At 42.5% G+C, this 18,096-nt stretch overlaps 1 protein-coding gene and 1 long non-coding RNA gene across 2 annotated transcripts; one reads left to right on the top strand and one right to left on the bottom strand.

Moving 5' to 3' along the window:
* LOC115111966 (nucleus accumbens-associated protein 2) lies at positions 1–10,885 on the top strand. Its single transcript, XM_029638546.2, has 6 exons — positions 1–680; positions 1,052–1,896; positions 2,018–2,191; positions 6,375–6,480; positions 6,682–6,779; positions 6,907–10,885. Exons 2-6 carry the CDS (start codon positions 1,101–1,103, stop codon positions 7,470–7,472), a joined length of 1,740 nt encoding a protein of 579 aa, XP_029494406.1. The 5' UTR covers positions 1–680; positions 1,052–1,100; the 3' UTR covers positions 7,473–10,885.
* On the bottom strand, positions 4,451–5,652 carry LOC135565332 (uncharacterized). Its single transcript, XR_010461539.1, has 2 exons — positions 5,153–5,652; positions 4,451–5,008 (listed from the first exon to the last, which is right to left on the bottom strand). It is a non-coding gene; the product is annotated as an uncharacterized LOC135565332 (long non-coding RNA).
* Positions 10,886–18,096: the final 7,211 nt, after the last annotated feature.

The raw sequence follows: 18,096 nt of genomic DNA, 5'->3' as shown, positions 1-18,096 counted from the left end.
GATAATACCCACTTATCCTCCATAACTTATGAGTTATCCTTTCCATATTATAAGAAATAACAGGAACATCCAGCTCTTTCTTTAATCACAGACGAGTAGTCATTTGTGTGCAGTGTCCTGTGTGTCTGGCTCCTAGTTGGCACATAGACGCAGTATGCACACTATGTACTCAGCATGCCAAGTTGGGACAGGCACTGCATTGCAGCGCTGTGCATTTGCCCAAGTCTTGGCACACAGGCTGTCTGATCACACAGTGTAGATCATCTACTGTAAAGAACATAAGTCGACAGTATTATACCATAGTGTGCGTGACAACCCGTATGCCGGAGCTCTTCATCTGTCCTCTGTATTTTAGACGGTCTCAGTAACAATGAATCTTCCGTCTTATTAATCTCTGAAACAGATGAGGTATGTAATACATGTCTCCATTTCCCAGCTCTATAGTACACAGTCACCCTCTGCAGGGCAGTTATCCGCATTAGCTCTCTCTATGTCCTTAAATGACTCCTCCTCTCCGTCTCACACCCTCCCTTCCTCTGTCTGTGTCTATAGCCTACCCCCCTTTCCCTGTGACACATACGCTAGACGTTGCATTGATTGTGCATAGAGAACCTCACCCTCTTCTACCACCTCAGTCTCGAATGGAGAAGGAGAGAATTGGAGTGCTTCTGTTCTTTCTGGTGGGCAACCTTATCTTTATTCTGAATTTATGTTTGACTTGTTTAGAGAGGACTGTGCAGTACAGGTTAGACACTGTTTGTAATAGGAGGATGAGTGTTGGCTGACTTTCTGTGCAGGTAACAGTTAGTACAGTCTATTGAATACCTGAAAGCATATGCAGAGCAGTTCAAAACTTGCATCTCATTCCTCTGTATTAACTGTATAAGTTCTGGAAAATAAATGTTAGCTTACTGACATTTTTTGTTGGAAATAGTTGCAAAGATACTGTGAACTCTTACTCTTTTTTTAAATAGCATATTAATATGCATGTTGTCTTGTCTGAATGTGGATAACTTTTTTTTCCATCTCCTCTATCTGTCTTTGTCGGCAGATGCCCTTTCAGCCGGTCCTGTCTCCAGTGAAGACCTGCTCTCATCATAATGTCCCAGCTCCTGCATGTGGAGATCCCCAACTTTGGAAGCTCTGTGCTGGAGAGTCTGAACGAGCAGCGCCTGCAGGGCCAGTACTGTGATGTAGCCGTCATGGTCAACGGCCAGTCCTTTAAGGCCCACCGCGCCGTGCTGGCCGCCAGCAGCCTCTACTTCAGAGACCTGTTCAGTGGCAGCTCTCAGGGCATGTTTGAACTACCCTCCTCGGTCACCCCGTCCTGCTTCCAGCAGATCCTCTCCTTCTGCTACACGGGCAGGCTGACCATGGCCGCCAGCGAACAGCTCGTGCTCATGTACACGGCCGGCTACCTCCAGATCCAGAACATTGTGGAGCGCAGGATGAATCTCATGCTAAAGGCCAACTCTCCACACTGCGATTCCCAGACGGCCACCACCGAGGATCTGGGCTTCGAACCGTCAAGCCCCAACTACAACCATCCGGCCCTGTTGCCAGGCGACACACTAATGGCCACTTGTAGGATTAAGCAGGAAAGATGTGAGTCCCCAATGAGTGAGGAGCACACAGCTAAGGGCCTCAAGGGCTACGCCACAAGGAGCAGTGCGCAATGTTACATGAGGGCAGGAGGGAGTGGTATTGTACCCGGAGTACAGTCGTACCCTATGGCCTCTGGTGAGCGCTCTAGCCCAGGGGCCTCCAGCCTCCCAGCCACTGACAGCCCCAATTCCCACCCCAACGAGGAGGAGTTTGAAGAGGAGTTCTACGGCAGCAGCAATACAAACGGGGTTTATGGGCAGAATTATGGGCACCCAACCAACTCCTACAGCAGTAAATTATCCATCCTCTGTGTTACTTTTTTGAAGCACCAGTAGTTCTCATTTGAAACACAACTTCAGCTTTTGAATACACTGTCTAGTATTGAAATTCTGCCTCCACTTGTTCCCCCCAGTGCAGGATAAGTTGGACGTGTTGTCCCTACCTCTGGCCACTGAGAGGCGCTGTGTGCTGATCGGCAGGGACACGATGGCGCTGCCACCCAGTCTCATCAGCCAGATTGGCTACCGCTGCCATCCCACCCTGTACACAGAAGGGGATCCCGGGGAGAAGGTGGAGCTGGTGGGAGGTAAGACATAAGCAGTGACCCCTGATATAGGCCACTCTATAATATGTATGTCTATGGTGCATCTCAGCTCGCCTCAAGCACTGACTCAGTTAACACTAGAACCGCTGGGCCTTTCCGCCTTTAAGGACCCGCTAGAGAACATTGCCGGGAGTCTCCTTTAGCGTCCGCATCAGATGAATATCAACCTGCAAGGTGTGCAAACATAAGCACCAACTCTTGAAAATATATTGTAAAGGTTCAACTCTATAAAGAAATACTAATAGAAATATATACATGTAAAAATATAACAATAGTTATTTGTTTAGATGGTGTCAAGTTTTTTATTTTTTATAATTCTACTGAGTCCTACTGAAAAACGTAAAGCCTATTTTAATTTCCTTTATAATAAAACATTAGTGTAATACATGTGATACATTTATTTCTAGGTTTGATTAGTAATAGAGTTATAATAAGTATTACAGTCCAGTTACAGATTCTTTTGACAAAGTAGAAACAGAAAATCCAGGTGTGCAGGTGAAATGATTTGCCATATTCCTCAACAGAAGTGCCAGTGCATGAATAATTGTAAAGGATTAATTGCATGAATAAATATTTGTGGAAGTATATACAGTGGAGCAAAAAAGTATTTAGTCAGCCACCAATTGTGCAAGTTCTCCCACTTAAAAAGATGAGAGAGGCATAGGTACACTTCAACTATGACAGACAAAATGAGAGAAAAAATCCAGAAAATCACATTGTAGGATTTTTTATGAATTTATTTGCAAATTATGGTGGAAAATAAGTATTTGGTCAATAACAAAAGTTGATCTCAATACTTTGTTATATACCCTTTGTTGGCAATGACAGAGGTCAAACGTTTTCTGTAAGTCTTCACAAGGTTTTCACACACTGTTGCTGGTATTTTGGCCCATTCCTCCATGCAGATCTCCTCTAGAGCAGTGATGTTTTGGGGCTGTTGCTGGGCAACACGGACTTTCAACTCCCTCCAAAGATGTTCTATGGGATTGAGATCTGGAGACTGGCTAGGCCACTCCAGGACCTTGAAATGCTTCTTATGAAGCCACTCCTTCGTTGCCCGGGCGGTGTGTTTGGGATCATTGTCATGCTGAAAGACCCAGCCATGTTTCATCTTCAATGCCCTTGCTGATGGAAGGAGGTTTTCACTCAAAATCTCACGATACATGGCCCCATTCATTCTTTCCTTTACACGGATCAGTCGTCCTGGTCCCTTTGCAGAAAAACAGCCCCAAAGCATGATGTTTCCACCCCCATGCTTCACAGTAGGTATGGCGTTCTTTGGATGCAACTCAGCATTCTTTGTCCTCCAAACACGACGAGTTGAGTTTTTACCAAAAAGTTATATTTTGGTTTCATCTGACCATATGACATTCTCCCAATCTTCTTCTGGATCATCCAAATGCCTTCTAGCAAACTTCAGACAGGCCTGGACATGTACTGGCTTAAGCAGGGGACACGTCTGGCACTGCAGGATTTGAGTCCCTGGCGGCATAGTGTGTTACTAATGGTAGGCTTTGTTACTTTGGTCCCAGCTCTCTGCAGGTCATTCACTTAGGTCCCCCCGTGCGCTTCTGGGATTTTTGCTCACCGTTCTTTTGATCATTTTGACCCCACTGTGTGAGATCTTGTGTGGAGCCCCAGATCGAGGGAGATTATCAGTGGACTTGTATGTCTTCCATTTCCTAATAATTGCTCCCACAGTTGATTTCTTCAAACCAAGCTGCTTACCTATTGCAGATTCAGTGGAGTTTGGAGTGTGACTGTTTGAGGTTGTGGACAGGTGTCTTTTTATACTGATAACAAGTTCAAACAGGTGCCATTAATACAGGTAACGAGTGGAGGACAGAGGAGCCTCTTAAAGAAGTTACAGGTCTGTGAGAGCCGGAAATCTTGCTTGTTTGTAGGTGACCAAATACTTATTTTCCACCATAATTTGCAAATAAATTCATTAAAAATCATACAATGTGATTTTCTGGAGAAAAAAAATCTCATTTTGTCTGTCATAGTTGAAGTGTACTATGAAAAAAATTACAGGCCTCATCTTTTTAAGTGGGAGAACTTGCACAATTGGTGGCTGACTAAATACTTTTTTGCCCCACTGTATATGACTAGATATAAAAACAATAGTTCTTTTTTTGGATAGAGTCAAGGATATTTTTTGTATAATTCTACAAAGTCCTAGCGAAAAAGGTAGGCATACAGCCTATTTTCGTTTCCATTACAATAATAACATTAGTGCAATACATTTGAGCAACTTTATTTGTAGATTAGTAATAGTTATAGTAAGTATTACAGTCCAGTTACAGCTTCTCTGACAAAGTAGAAAACAAAAATATATAATAATATAAACAGTCAGGTGCTCATGTGAAGTGATTTGATGTATTCCTAAATAAAACCACCAGTGCATGAACAATTGTAAAGGATGAATTACATAAAGAAAAAGTTGTGGAAATATATCAATGACAAGATTTTTTTTTTTTAAACAACGTAATTTGACATTGTCCTCTTTTTCCCGAGTGGGAGCTATGGTGCGTAGGGAAAAGGGAGAGCAGGACGCGCTGCTGCCTTGGCGGCTGTAGCTGCTTTCTTGGCGTTCATGTGGTTCTCACGAAGCTCACATGCCAGGTCCATGATGAAGTCTCTACTGACTATCTTGTCAAGGCATTGCTTGTACAACAACACATGCGCATTGATAGCAGCCACGTCGATCACGTTGTAGGACACTGCAACAGGCCAGCGGCAAGTACCTCCTTTTACAGAGTACAGTCTTGCCATCTGGTCGAGTGCATCCACACCAAGCTATTGCATAAAACAAAATAGAATAGAAAAGGTTTGAATTATATATAATAAAACTAATAGTAATATCAATAATATTAACGTAAGACAATATAATGAAAGGAGAAAATATTTGTTGCATGGCAGATGGAAAGGCTATCTGTATACCTTTGTGCGATTGTAGTCTGTCACTGTCTCCGATGTCTTCTTCTGGTAACTGCTGGTGGGATGCATGGTGCTGAGGGTTGCAAACACTCTTGTTTATTTTCCATCTGTACACTGTGAGTGTTGCTTTTACCACTCTCCATCACTGATGTGGAGTAAAGCTCCGCTGGTATGTTGTTTTGTGCAGAGGGCGGAAGCTCCAGTCTCTGTTTGTTCACTGTTCCGCGCAGGCTAGTTTTCTTTGCCAGACTCGTCTCACTGTGGCAGGTAGGATCACCGTCTCAGTTGGCCCTGTTCTGGTTTTGCTGCGGCGAGGCTCAGGCATCAGAGGCAGAGTCTCGAATCAGATGAATAATCTTCATCAGAAACGTTGATCTCAAGCTCAATATCCGATCCTCCATCCGATTCCAGCTCATCTAAATTCTACAGCATGTGCAATGCTGTCCGTGTGTCCATTCGTTTGGTTCGGCTTGCCATTGTGAACGACACACATTGTGTGTTGTTCTCAGTTTCTGATTTGACTCTCTGAGCTGAGATTATACAATTTCCAGGTTTTTAGAATCAAATAATTAGACCTCCCCACAATTCTTTATCATCATTACACTATTGTTCTAAATTCAAACCCCTTCTCCCTCCTCATTCAGGTCATTAAAATTCAATCACCCTCTTCAGCTTCCTCCTCATCATTCAAGTTCATTCAAATTCAGTTGTGAAGTCACGTGCACAATTATCGGTTTTTATCTGGTTTCTATCACCCATTCATCCATTGACAACACTCATTCAGAGTGAGGAGAGAGATGCATTAGAGCCTCTATACCAACACCCTTCGGCACGTTTGTCTTGGCCCCTTAAGTTAGAAGAAGATATGAAAAAACAACAGGTAAACAGCCTCTAAATACCTTTCTGTTTGTGATTGAAAAATTCTGACAACTGAGCAATGTAAAACAAATATTTAGGAAAAGTCAGGGAAGGTAGCAGGGCGTTGCTATTTTGGGGGGGGGGCAGATTTTTTTTAATTGACAAAATCAAACGTCAGTGGCCATTGGCTGTTGTAGTGTTGAAGACCCAATCCCTCACATGCAGACAGCATATTTTCTTCTTTACAACTGTATCATACAACACAGAGATGTTACCATGGACATAGAGATCATTAGGGAGGCCCGCCATTTTATTGTTTTCATCATGGATGTGAACGTGAGCAGCATTGCACTGTCCTTTTCCCCAGGTTCTGGTGTATATATGACTCGTGGCCAGTTGATGAACTGTCATTTGTGTGCCGGCATTAAGCACAAAGTCCTGCTGCGTCGGCTGCTCGCCACCTTCTTTGACAGGTTAGACTGTTAAATTATACAGTGCATTTATAACTATATTGTCGTAGCCAGATTCTGGACCTAGACAGTAGGCTCCTAGCTCTTTATAAAGCATATTTTGTCATTTTAGACAGAGAAAATGAGAGAGGGGGGCAGAGAAAATGGTAGAAAGGAGAAAGGGAAAGCCCTATATGGATACTGATTATGCTATTGTATACATAGAAACACACTGGCCAATAGCTGTGGAACTGGAATTCGCTCCTCCACCAATGATCCCAGCCGAAAACCGTTGGACAACCGAGTCCTAAACACTGTCAAACGTAGGTGCCCTTCTGTTTTCTCGGGTGTTAAACACCATACTGGATTAATTTTGGCTCAACACTGTATGTAACGTTGACAATATGCATCTCTTTCAATGTTGTCTTGTCTCTTTCCTCTCGTTTGCAGTCTACTGCCAGAACTTTGCACCTAATTTCAAAGAGAGTGAGATGAACGTGATTGCAGCCGACATGTGCACAAACGCCCGGCGTGTGCGAAAGCGCTGGCTGCCCAAGATCCAGTCCATGCTCCCAGAGACCAAGGAGAGCAGCAGAAGCTCCTGCAAGGGGCAGTCCAGGGCCTGTGCGTCATCCCAGACAAGTGTGCTGTCGTCGGCCTTGCCCTTTGAAATGGACTTCAGACACCTGACGTCGTCCTACCTGACCCTAGAACAGCAGCTCTACGCCGAGAGCCGCAAAGAGACTCTCCTACCTCACCTGCAGTTTGTGGGAACCACCAGGTCAGAGGAGGGGGCTGCAGCAGCAGAGCTGGCTGAGTCCGAGACAGAGCATGGGCCTGAGCGAGGAGGACGAGGAGCCCAGGCGGGCCAAGGAACTGAACGCCTCTCTGAGTGCTTGGAGAGAGCAGCTGAGGTCCCCTCCCTCAGCACACAGGGTAAGGCTGGGGCCGGGGGCTCCCCCTCCTCCAAACACACAGGACAGCAGGAGGACAAGTTGCTAGAAGATGACCAGTGAGGTCCTAACATCCCTCTTCTCCACCAATCTATATATGTCTATGTATGTGTATTTAAGCTTTGGCTACTCAACTGCATGTAACATCGCAGAAATTGCAGAAAAAATGAAATGCAGTATAATAATTCCTTGAAGGAGAAGAGAAGAATTGCTACTACTGTGGCACCTTGATGGACTCGCTGATAGATAAGGTGGGTGAACAGACATGGGGCGAATGAGGAAAAATGTTGAGTTTTTAGTTGTCGTTTGTACTCTTGTAAAGCCTACAAGACCAGAGGTCTAGGATTGTCTTTTATGTGCATTTCCCCTCTACTACACCACTGGTCATAATGTACGACTCACTACTTCTACCAAAAGTTCGGTACCACTTTATTTTACAGTACAGAAATTACCTGGTATTTTACATAGAAATAGAAATACATAGAAATTGCATTGTAAAATGCAATTAAACAATTATAATAACCTATAACCGACATTTGTTTATTTGAGGCTCAATGCAAGTAGCACCACTCAGCACCATTTGGTACCAGGTAGTTACCAATAGTTTAAAGGTCTTTGAAGTAAGTAGCAGAAAGTACCCATTAATACCTCACAATTTCCTAGAAAATACCAAGCAATTTCTCTTCCTTAAAATAAAGTGCAACAAACACTTCTTTATTGAATTCTGTTTTCTAATTGTTCTGCTTCCACCTAATTACCTCTAATGTGACATTATGTTCATCTATATAATCAACTGTTGGCACTGAATAAGACAAACATTACCAATAACAAAATGAGGAGGCCACATAATATTGCTTCTATATTCCTTTATTTTAATCAGCTTCAAACTGTCGGTCCACTGCGATGCATTGAAGGTATAGCCCCAGTGAGATTGATCTGTTCTTTACCTTATATCCAGTACTGTTTTGATATTACTGATTGGAATATGTTGAAAGATTCATCCACCCAGGACTCATCCATCAACATTGAGGAATATACACCATCAATCAGAGGCTTCATTAGGAAATGTGTTGATATTGTTCCCACAATAGCAATCCGGACATGGCCCAACTAAAAACCCTGGATCAACAGAGATCTCCGTACCATGCTCAGAGCCCATACTGCAGCATTCAATGTCAGCAGAACGGACCCTGATGACTCGGTGGGGCGCGATGCGTACAAGGCAAGCAGTTACGAGCTCCTCATCCATAAGTGACGCAAAAAGACCGTGCAGACTCAAACTTTAATTGATGTTTGACAACCTAGACTCGCGACACGTGGCAAGGACTACAGACTACAAAGGCAAATCTAGCTGTGTGGTGCCCACCGAAGCCTCCCTCCCAGATGAGCTTAACACATTCTATGGTCGCTTCGAGGCAGACAATACCGAGCCATCCAGGAAGACACTCGCTGCTCCGGACAACCAAGTGCTTTCACTCTGAGGCTGACGTGAAGAAAACTCTCAAAAGAGTGAATACTCACAAAACCGCCAGACCAGTTGGCATCCCTGGCCACATTCTCAGAGTGTGTGCTGACCAGCTGGTGAGCGTCTTCTCAGATATCTTCAACCTCTCCCTGGCTGTAGTCCTCACCTGCTTCAAGGAGACTACCATTGTCTCAGTGCCCACGAAAAACAAGGTGACATTCCCAAATGACTACCGACCAGTCTCACTCACCCCAGTCATCATGAAGTGCCTCGAGAGGCTGGTCATGGCCCACATCAAGGCCAGCATGCCAGGCACACTGGACCCACGCCAATTATCCTACCGCTCCAACAGATCCATGGAAGATCCCATTTCCATCGCTATTCACACGGCCCTAACACATCAGGACAAGAGGAACACCTATGTGAGAATCCTGTTCATTGACTACAGTTCAGCATTCAACACTATTGTTCCCTCAAAGCTTGACACCAAGCTCAGAGCACTGGGTCTGGGCAGCACCATCTGCAACTGGGTCCTGGTCTTCCTGACGGGCAGACCACAGGAACAACACCACTTCTATACTAACTCTTAACACAGGGGACCCTCTGGGGTATCTCCTCAGCCCTCTGCTGTACTCCCTATTCACCCATGACTGCGTGGCTTTGCATGACACCAACTCCATCAAGTTTGCTCACGACACCACAATTGTAGGCCTGGTAACCAACAATGACGTGTCAGTCTATAGGGAGGTTGTAAGTAAACCGGCATTGTGGTGCTCCCAATTCAACTGTGGGAGCATGGCGGCTCTCAACACCAGGCAACAAAAAGAGCTGGCCACTACTATATGAGAGATTGTTTGTGAGGAGATTACCTCTGCCCTCGTCTTACAATTAAAACCGATAATTGAATCATTGGCTGTGCTCACTGCTAACGTGGATACCTATTCTAAAGTGGAAAGCCTGGAGAAGGCAACCAATGCGACAGAGGTGTGACTCCATGACCTGGAAACAGCGCAAGCTAAGTTGGAAGGGATAATCAAACTCCTGTAAATTCAATGTGCAGGTCACAGGACTTGAAACTGGTGTGGAGGCGGGCAACCCAACTTCCTTCGTGAGCAAAATCTTTTCTATGAGCTGTTCGGGCGGGAGGTCCCATGTCGCTGATTAACAGTGAGCACTGCAGCGGTCAACTCCAACGGCTCTCACTGTATGATTGTACGGATCCACAGCTTTGAAGTAAAGCGGAGAATTGTTCACCTTGTAGTGTAATCTGGGGGTTTGACTATGCAGGGAAGAGGATCAACATCTACCCAGACCTGAGTGCCAAAATGCTAAAACACAGGGAAACCTACGACAAGGTGCGATATCAGCTACGCAAGCTAAACCTGAGATTCGGCTTCATCCACTCGACAAAACTCCTCTTGACCTTCCAGAACACCACACACATGTTTTCCACTGCCAAGGAAGCTCAAGACTTCTTCAAGAAGCACATCAAACCCAACACACAACGGGACAAGCCAACAGAAGGAACCTCATGACTGGCACATTTTTTAAGGTATGCTATCCATGCACAATCACGCGGCCTAGCCTATGGCTATAATGCTGCCCTCAGCATAAGACAATGATGACACCCCCTAATGTTTGGGTACAAGGAACAATAATAATATTATTGCTGAGCATTAAACTTGTTATAAGTATATTGCCTATGGTCCTGGACATTTACACAGTAATGGCACCACACCAATTAATGAGCAATGGACAATATAGTTATATATAGTCAAGTAGTTTAAGTTAGTAGCTATTCCCCTACTATTTTATGTTTCATTTTGTATAGATGTTTTGCTACTGCCAAGGAGAGATGGCCAGTCCAATACGGGCTACTACTATACAATAGCTGTTTTGTTTTTGCTTTTTTTCCTTCTTGTTGATTCCTTTCCCCCTCTATTTAGGCACTAAATGTATCTCCCAGGGAGGACTTGCCCTACAGGCAATGATAAATTATTATATACAGTAGCATCTAGAGTATAGACTTCACTTTTTGCACATACCCTCTTATTTGTTTTGTACATAGAACAGAGCACTTAAAGGAGGGCAAATATATGTTTAAAGTCATTCAAAGCATATTGCTAATCATTTATGCATATCATGGATTAAGATCTATTGCTCCTCCTATTTTTGACTGTTTAGGCATTAGACTTGCATATCTGTCATCTTGTTTTTATTTTCTTTATTTTTTCCTTCATTCCCCACCCTTACTCATCAAGTCTGCTAACTTAACTGTAAAGGTCTAAATTGGTTGCTTATTTTATGTTTTATTTAACAATAATAATGTGTTTTTTTAATGTTATAGCTTAAGACCCCCCCCCCCCCCCTGCTGCTTAAGAGAAACAGGAGAACAGGAGAAGGAGGGCTGGGGGAACAAGAGAAGGAGGGCTGGGGGAACAGGAGAAGGAGGGCTGGGGGAATAGGAGAAGGAGGGCGGGGGGAACAGGAGAAGGAGGGCTGGGAGCTACATAGGAAGGAGGGGCTGAGGAAGGGGGGACAGGGAAGGGGGAACGGTTTATAGAGACCCAGTGGGTCGTGCTATTTTATTTTACATCCATGATCTTATCAACACTAAGGATAACAATTACATTTTAGAAAAACAATGGCAACACTAGCTATTGTCTCATGGAATCTGAAAGGCTTTAATAATCCTATCAAACATTCCAGCTGTCTTGATATTCAAGCAAGAAACCATATTGATATAGCAATGCTCCAAGAAACACACTTTCTCCATAAGGACGCACATAGAATAGAGAACCATTTGTACAAACTGGCGGCTTTTCAATGAGCCCCAAACAAAACTAAGGGTGTTATCATAATGATGCATAAGAAACTCAAAATCACAGTATCCCTGGTGAAGGCGAAGACCAAGAAGGCAGAATCACTTTCCTTAAATGTCCATAATGGGAAGAGAATTGCCTTTATCAATGTGTATGCTCCAAATTCATTTGATCCCAAGTTTTTTTTAAATTCTCTGACCAGTATATTGTTAGAATTGACTGAATTCCAACTGGTTATTCGGACAGACATGAATGCCATTTTGGACATGCGGGACAAATCTAATGAGACCAACATACTCTCCAACATACGCTGTATTCAGAAAGTATTCAGACCCCTTGACTTCTTCCAGATTTTGTTACTTTACAGCCTTGTTCTGAAATTAATTAAATTGTTTTTATCTCTCGTCAATCTGAACACAATACCCCACAATGACAGAGCAAAAACAGGTTTTCAGACATTTTTGCAAATGGATTAAAAAAAACTGAAATATCACAGTTACGTAAGTATTCAGACCCTTTACTCAGTACTTTGTTGAAGCACCCTTGGCAGCGATTACAGCCTCGAGTCTTCTTGGGTATGATGCTACAAGCTTGGCACACCTGTTTGGGGAGTTGCTCCCATTCTTCTCTGCAAATCCTCTCAAGCTCTGTCAGGTTGGATGGGAAGCGTCGCTGCACAGCTATTTTCAGGTCTCTCCAGAGATGTTCGATCGGGTTCAAGTCTGGGCTCTGGCTGGGACACTCAATGACATTCAGAGACTTGTCCCAATGCTACTCCTGCGTTGTCTTGGCTGTGTGATTAGGGTCGTTGTCCTGTTGGAAGGTGAATCTTCTCCCCATTTTGAGGTCCTGAGAGCTCTGGAGCAGGTTTTCATCAAGGACCTCTTTGTACTTTGCTCTGTTCATCTTTCCTTCAATCCTGACTAGTCTCCCTGTCCCTGCCACTGAAAACCATCCCCACAGCATGATGCTGCCACCACCATGCTTCACCGTAGGGATGGTGCCAGGTTTCCTCCAGACGTTGACGCTTGGCATTCAGGCTAAAGAGTTCAATCTTGGTTTCATCAGACCAGAGAATCTTGTTTCTCATGGTCTGAGAGTCCTTTAGGGGCCTTTTGGTAAACTCCAAGCGGGATGTTATGTGCCTTTTACAGAGGAGTGGCTTCCGTCTGGCCACCCTACCATAAATGCCTGATTGCTGGAGTGCTGCAGAGGTCGTTGTCCTTCTGGAAGTTTCTCTCATCTCCCAGGAGGAATTCTTGATCTCTGTCAAAGTGACCATTGGGTTCTTGGTCATTCCCTGACAAAGGCCCTTCTCCATCGATTGCTCAGTTTGGCCGGGCAGCCAGCACTAGGAAGATTCTTGGTGGTTCCAAACTTCTTTCATTTAAGAGGCCACTGTGTTTTTGGGGACCTTCAATGCTGCAGGCATTTTTTGGTACTCTTCCCCAGATCTGCGCCTTGACACAATCCTTTCTCGGCGCTCTACGGACAATTCCTTCGGCCTCATGGCTTGTTTTTTGCTTTGATATGAATTGTGGGACCTTATATAGACAGGTGTGTGCCTTTCCAAATTATTCCTAATCAATTAATTTCACCATAGGTGGACTCTAATAAAGTTGTTGAAACATTTCAAGGATGATCAATGGAAACAGAATGCACCTGAGCTCAGTTTCGAGTCTCATAGCAAAGGGTCTGAATACTTACGTAAACAAGGTATTTTTGTTTTTATTTGTAATAAATTAGCAAGCATTTATAAAAATAAAATAAAACGTTTTTTTGCTTTGTTATTATTGGGTATTGTGTGTAGATTGATGAAGATTTTTATTTATTTAATCTATTTTATAAAAAGGGGGGGGGGGATCTGTTATTCAATGCGTTTGTATGGGCTAATAATAGTAAGGCCAAATAAAATTGTTAATCAAACTGGGTCGTGTTTTGGAGGACACATGACTCTCGACCTTCGCCTCTCCCGAGTTTGTAGGGAAGTTGCAGCGATGAGACAAGACTAACTATCAATGGGATATCATGAAATTTGGGAGAAAAGGGGTAAAAATATATATATATTTAACATTGGTCATCAAATATTAATTTTTAATATATTTTTTATACATCAAGGGTTCTTAAAATTATGATAATTTAAATTAATATGAAATAACAAAACGAACCCTGGTATGACCTTCTTAAAACAATTCCATATACAGTAGCTTAGTAGAATCCCCCCCCCATTGAGCCCCTGGCCCAGGCAATTCGACATTCAAAAGAAGTTACACCAATATGCCTCAATTCTACGGCTCAAATCATCTCATTATACGCTGAAGATGTATCTCAATCCCTCCCAAATGCTTTGAAGATCATAGACAAATTCCCACTCCAGCTCAAGTTATAAAATAAATCTAACTAAATCTCCCCTACTCCCCCTCAAGAACCTGAAAAGAGTACCCCAACTCTACTCTTGAATCCCAATCGTTTCCCATTTTAAATATTATATTTAGGAATAGATATATTTCCTTCGTTAGGCAAAACCATTGTCTAAACCTTCAACAGAATGCTCAGTGAAGATGCGGGAGGAGGTGTGCTTGGTAGGGTGGGAAGGGGTGGGAAAATGGTTTCTGGGTGGGGAGGGAGGGAGGGAGGATGCAGGTGTGTGGATATGGACTGAGGGGGTGGGGGAATGGTTTGGTGAGGCGGAGCCTTTTTTGTTTATTTTCCTTGCGTAAAAAGTATTACAAAAATGTTGATACACAAAACTATTGATACTGTTCTTTATGCATGTATGCATTTCTCTGGTTGTTTTTTTTCTTCTTCTTTCGAGTGGCATCCCACAGGTACAAAAAAATATGAAAGGAAAATATGATAACTGAATACATCTGAATTGATTTGACTTTGAATGTTATACCGGTACCTGTAACCCCCTTCTGAAAAAATGACCAACAAAATAAAAAAATGTGTTAAAAAAAAGGAAGCAGAGGACGGACACATGCCCTGATCCACATATATGGGATTGCAGTAAAAAGAGTCAACAGTTTTAAGTTCCCGGTGTCCACATCACCAGGGACTTGACATGGACCAACAGCACCACCACTCTTGTCAACAGGGCGCAATAGCGTCTCTACCTCCTAAGGCGGCTGACGATATTCCGCATACGGGTTTGTATTGCACAAAGATTGGTCTGGCTATTGGAATATTTTCAAAACCTAATGGCTGGCTGTTTGTCACACATGTTATTTTAATTACACTTTTGCTATACAGTATTAATTGAGTATTGTTTGTAGAAATACATGTCAATACTTATACTACCCAAAACATACTACTACACATACTACTGTACCTTGGATAACTTGAACATTGGAGGGTGAATGTTCATGTGTCATTGTTGTTTTGTGATGCTTTTTTGTGAGGTCCTTCTGGTCCATGAGCTTCTCCAGGAGGAGGACGTGTCCCTAAATGTGAAGAGGAGGTTCCGAAACGTCCAGACAGTGTGGAACTGGTTGTTCTGTTTGAGGTGGTTGTTCTCCAGGCGAAAGAGATACACCGTCTGGAGGAAGAAGAACGAAAAAACAGGCTTCTGGCAAAAAAGTTGTGGCAAACCTTTGGCCAATTTGCCAAAAATGTTTGCAAATTTGTTTTGTGGCAAACTGTTGCAGTAAATATGCGGCAGCTCGTACAACTTCTGGCAAACAATTCTAGGAAACTTGTGGCGAACATTGTGACAAACAGTATGAATATGCAAATTAAATCCGTTTTTTGTTATAATGTGTTAAACAATTCAAATTTATCTACATAAACCAAATCACATAACTTTAAATTAATTTACACTACAGATCAAAAGTTTTAGCACACCTCCTCATTCAAGTTTTTATTTTATTTTTTACTATTTTCTACAGTGTAGAATAATAGTGAAGACATCAAAACTATAAAATAACACATTGAATCATGTAGTAACCAAAACAGTGTTAATCAAATCAAAATATATTTGAGATTCTTCAAATAGCCACCCTTTGACTTGATGACAGCTTTGTACACTCTTGGAATTCTCTCAACCAGCTTCATAAGTTAGTCACCTGGAATGAATTTAAATTAACAGGTGTGCCTTCTTAAAAGTTAATTTGTGGAATTTCTTTCCTTCTTAATGTATTTGAGCCAATCAGTTATGTTGTGACAAGTTAGGGGTGGTATACAGAAGATAGCCCTATTTGGTAAAAGACCAAGTCCATTTTATAGCAAGAACAGCTCAAATAAGCAAATAGAAACGACAGTCCATCATTACTTTAAGACATGTAGATCAGTCAATATGGAACATTTCAAGAACTTTGAAAGTTTCTTCAAGTGCAGTCGCAAAAACCATCAAGCACTATGATGAAACTGGCTCTCATGAGCACCGCCACAGGAATGGAAGTCCCAGAGTTACCTCTGCTGCAGAGGATAAGTTCATTAGAGTTACCAGTCTCAGAAATTGCAGCCCAAATAAATGCTTCACAGAGTTCAAGTAACAGACACATCTCAACATCAACTGTTCAGAGGAGACTGTGTGAATTGCTGCAAAGAAACCACTACTAAAGGACACCAATAATAAGAAGAGACTTGTTTGGGCGAGCAATGGACAGTAGACCGGTGGAAATTTGTCCTTTGGTCTGGAGTCCAAATTGGAGATTTTTGGTTTAGAATTCAAGGCACACTCAACCATCATGGCTACCACAGCATTCTGCAACAATACTCCATCCCATCTGGTTTGGGCTTAGTGGGACTATCAATTGTTTTTCATCAGGACAATTACCTCCAGGCTGTGTAAGGGCTATTTTACCAAGAAGGAGAGTGATGGAGTGCTGCATCAGATGACCTGGCCTCCACAATCCCCCGACGTCAACCAAATTGAGATGGTTTGGGACGAGTCGGGCTGCAAAGTGACGGAAAAGCAGCCAACAAGTGCTCAGCATATATGGGAACTCCTTCAAGACTGTTGGAAAAGCATTCCAGTTGAAGCTGGTTGAGAGAATGCCAAGAGTGTGCAAATCTGTCATCAAGGCAAAGGGTAGCATTTTGAAGAATCTCAAATATAAAATCAATTTTGATTTGATTAACACTTTTTTGGTTTCTATATGATTCCATATGTGTTACTTCATAGTTTTGATGTCTTCACTATTATTCTACAATGTAGAAAATAGTAAAAAATAAAGAAAAGTCCTTGAATCAGTAGGTGTTCTAAAACTTTTGACCGGTTGTGTACTTCACATAGAGAAGAAAATGAAACATACTAAATGTAGTAACTAAACAACATATATTCAATGTCTTTAACAAAAAAAAAATAATAATACAATACAACTTGAAATCATCAGCATGGTAAACGAAGAAAATAGCTAAGACTGGATATTTCCCAAATAAATAGTTTATTTAATCTTGTTATGTATAAATAGAACATTTACATGAGAGGAATGTGAACACTATCAGGATGTTGACCTTAGTGTTCACATTGTTGTCACACATGCTAAGGTCAACATCCTGATAGTGTTCACATTGTTGTCACACATGCTATCAGGATGTTGACCTTAGCATGTGTGACAGCCAAATACATTTAAACTCAGTTTTTCACAATTCCTGACATTTAATCCTAGTAAAAAATCTCTGTCAGAGAGAATACAGTAGACGGCACACGTCAAAAAGTGATTGAGTTATTTTATGGGTCACGTTGTTACGCCCATATATGTACATCCTGTCCTTCTGTTCTCACGCTATGGAGTGAGTGTTTATGCCCATATATGTGCATCCTGTCCTTCCATTCTCACGCTATTGAGTGAGTGTTTATGCCCATATATGTGCATCCTGTCCTTCCATTCTCACGCTATTGAGTGAGTGTTTATGTTAAAGCTTGAAGCTGTCATGATGATTGATGTGTAGTGACCTCGTTGAACTGTGGAATGTGTTTGAGCCTTTGAAAGAGTATGGCCCCTGTTCTAGTGAACTTAGGGCCTGGCTGTTGTATATGAAACAGTAACGTCCGGGGTATTGGTCAACCGGAGTATAAGTAAGAGCTGTGAACACTACTAATAAACCCCAGAACACTAAAGAAGAAATTAAACATGGATTTTTTTTATCACTGACACACCCATGATGACCTTAACAACAGAAGCAGGACCCTGGTTAAAACATAGAGAAAGGGAAGTGTATAAAGCATCAATAAAAAGCGTTTTCCAAATATGTATAGAACCCAAATGCCGCCCGCAACTGTGTTGAAAGATCAAGTGCTGATGTCTAATGGACAACTATGGGCTTATCTGTTTGATTACCCAGCCTGTAGAGTGAAACTCTATACTGTAGCCGAAGGAGAAGAATTTACAGACCAGACTTTAGGAGTGGACTACAGGCTTGAAGACTGGCATGTATTTCGCAAGGTGGTATGTCC

Source organism: Oncorhynchus nerka, linkage group LG27 (genome assembly GCF_034236695.1).
Source record: "Oncorhynchus nerka isolate Pitt River linkage group LG27, Oner_Uvic_2.0, whole genome shotgun sequence".
In the NCBI taxonomy this organism is placed as follows: domain Eukaryota; kingdom Metazoa; phylum Chordata; class Actinopteri; order Salmoniformes; family Salmonidae; genus Oncorhynchus; species Oncorhynchus nerka.
Note: the sequence above shows the minus strand (reverse complement) of the source record. Positions and strands in the feature narration are given on the sequence as shown.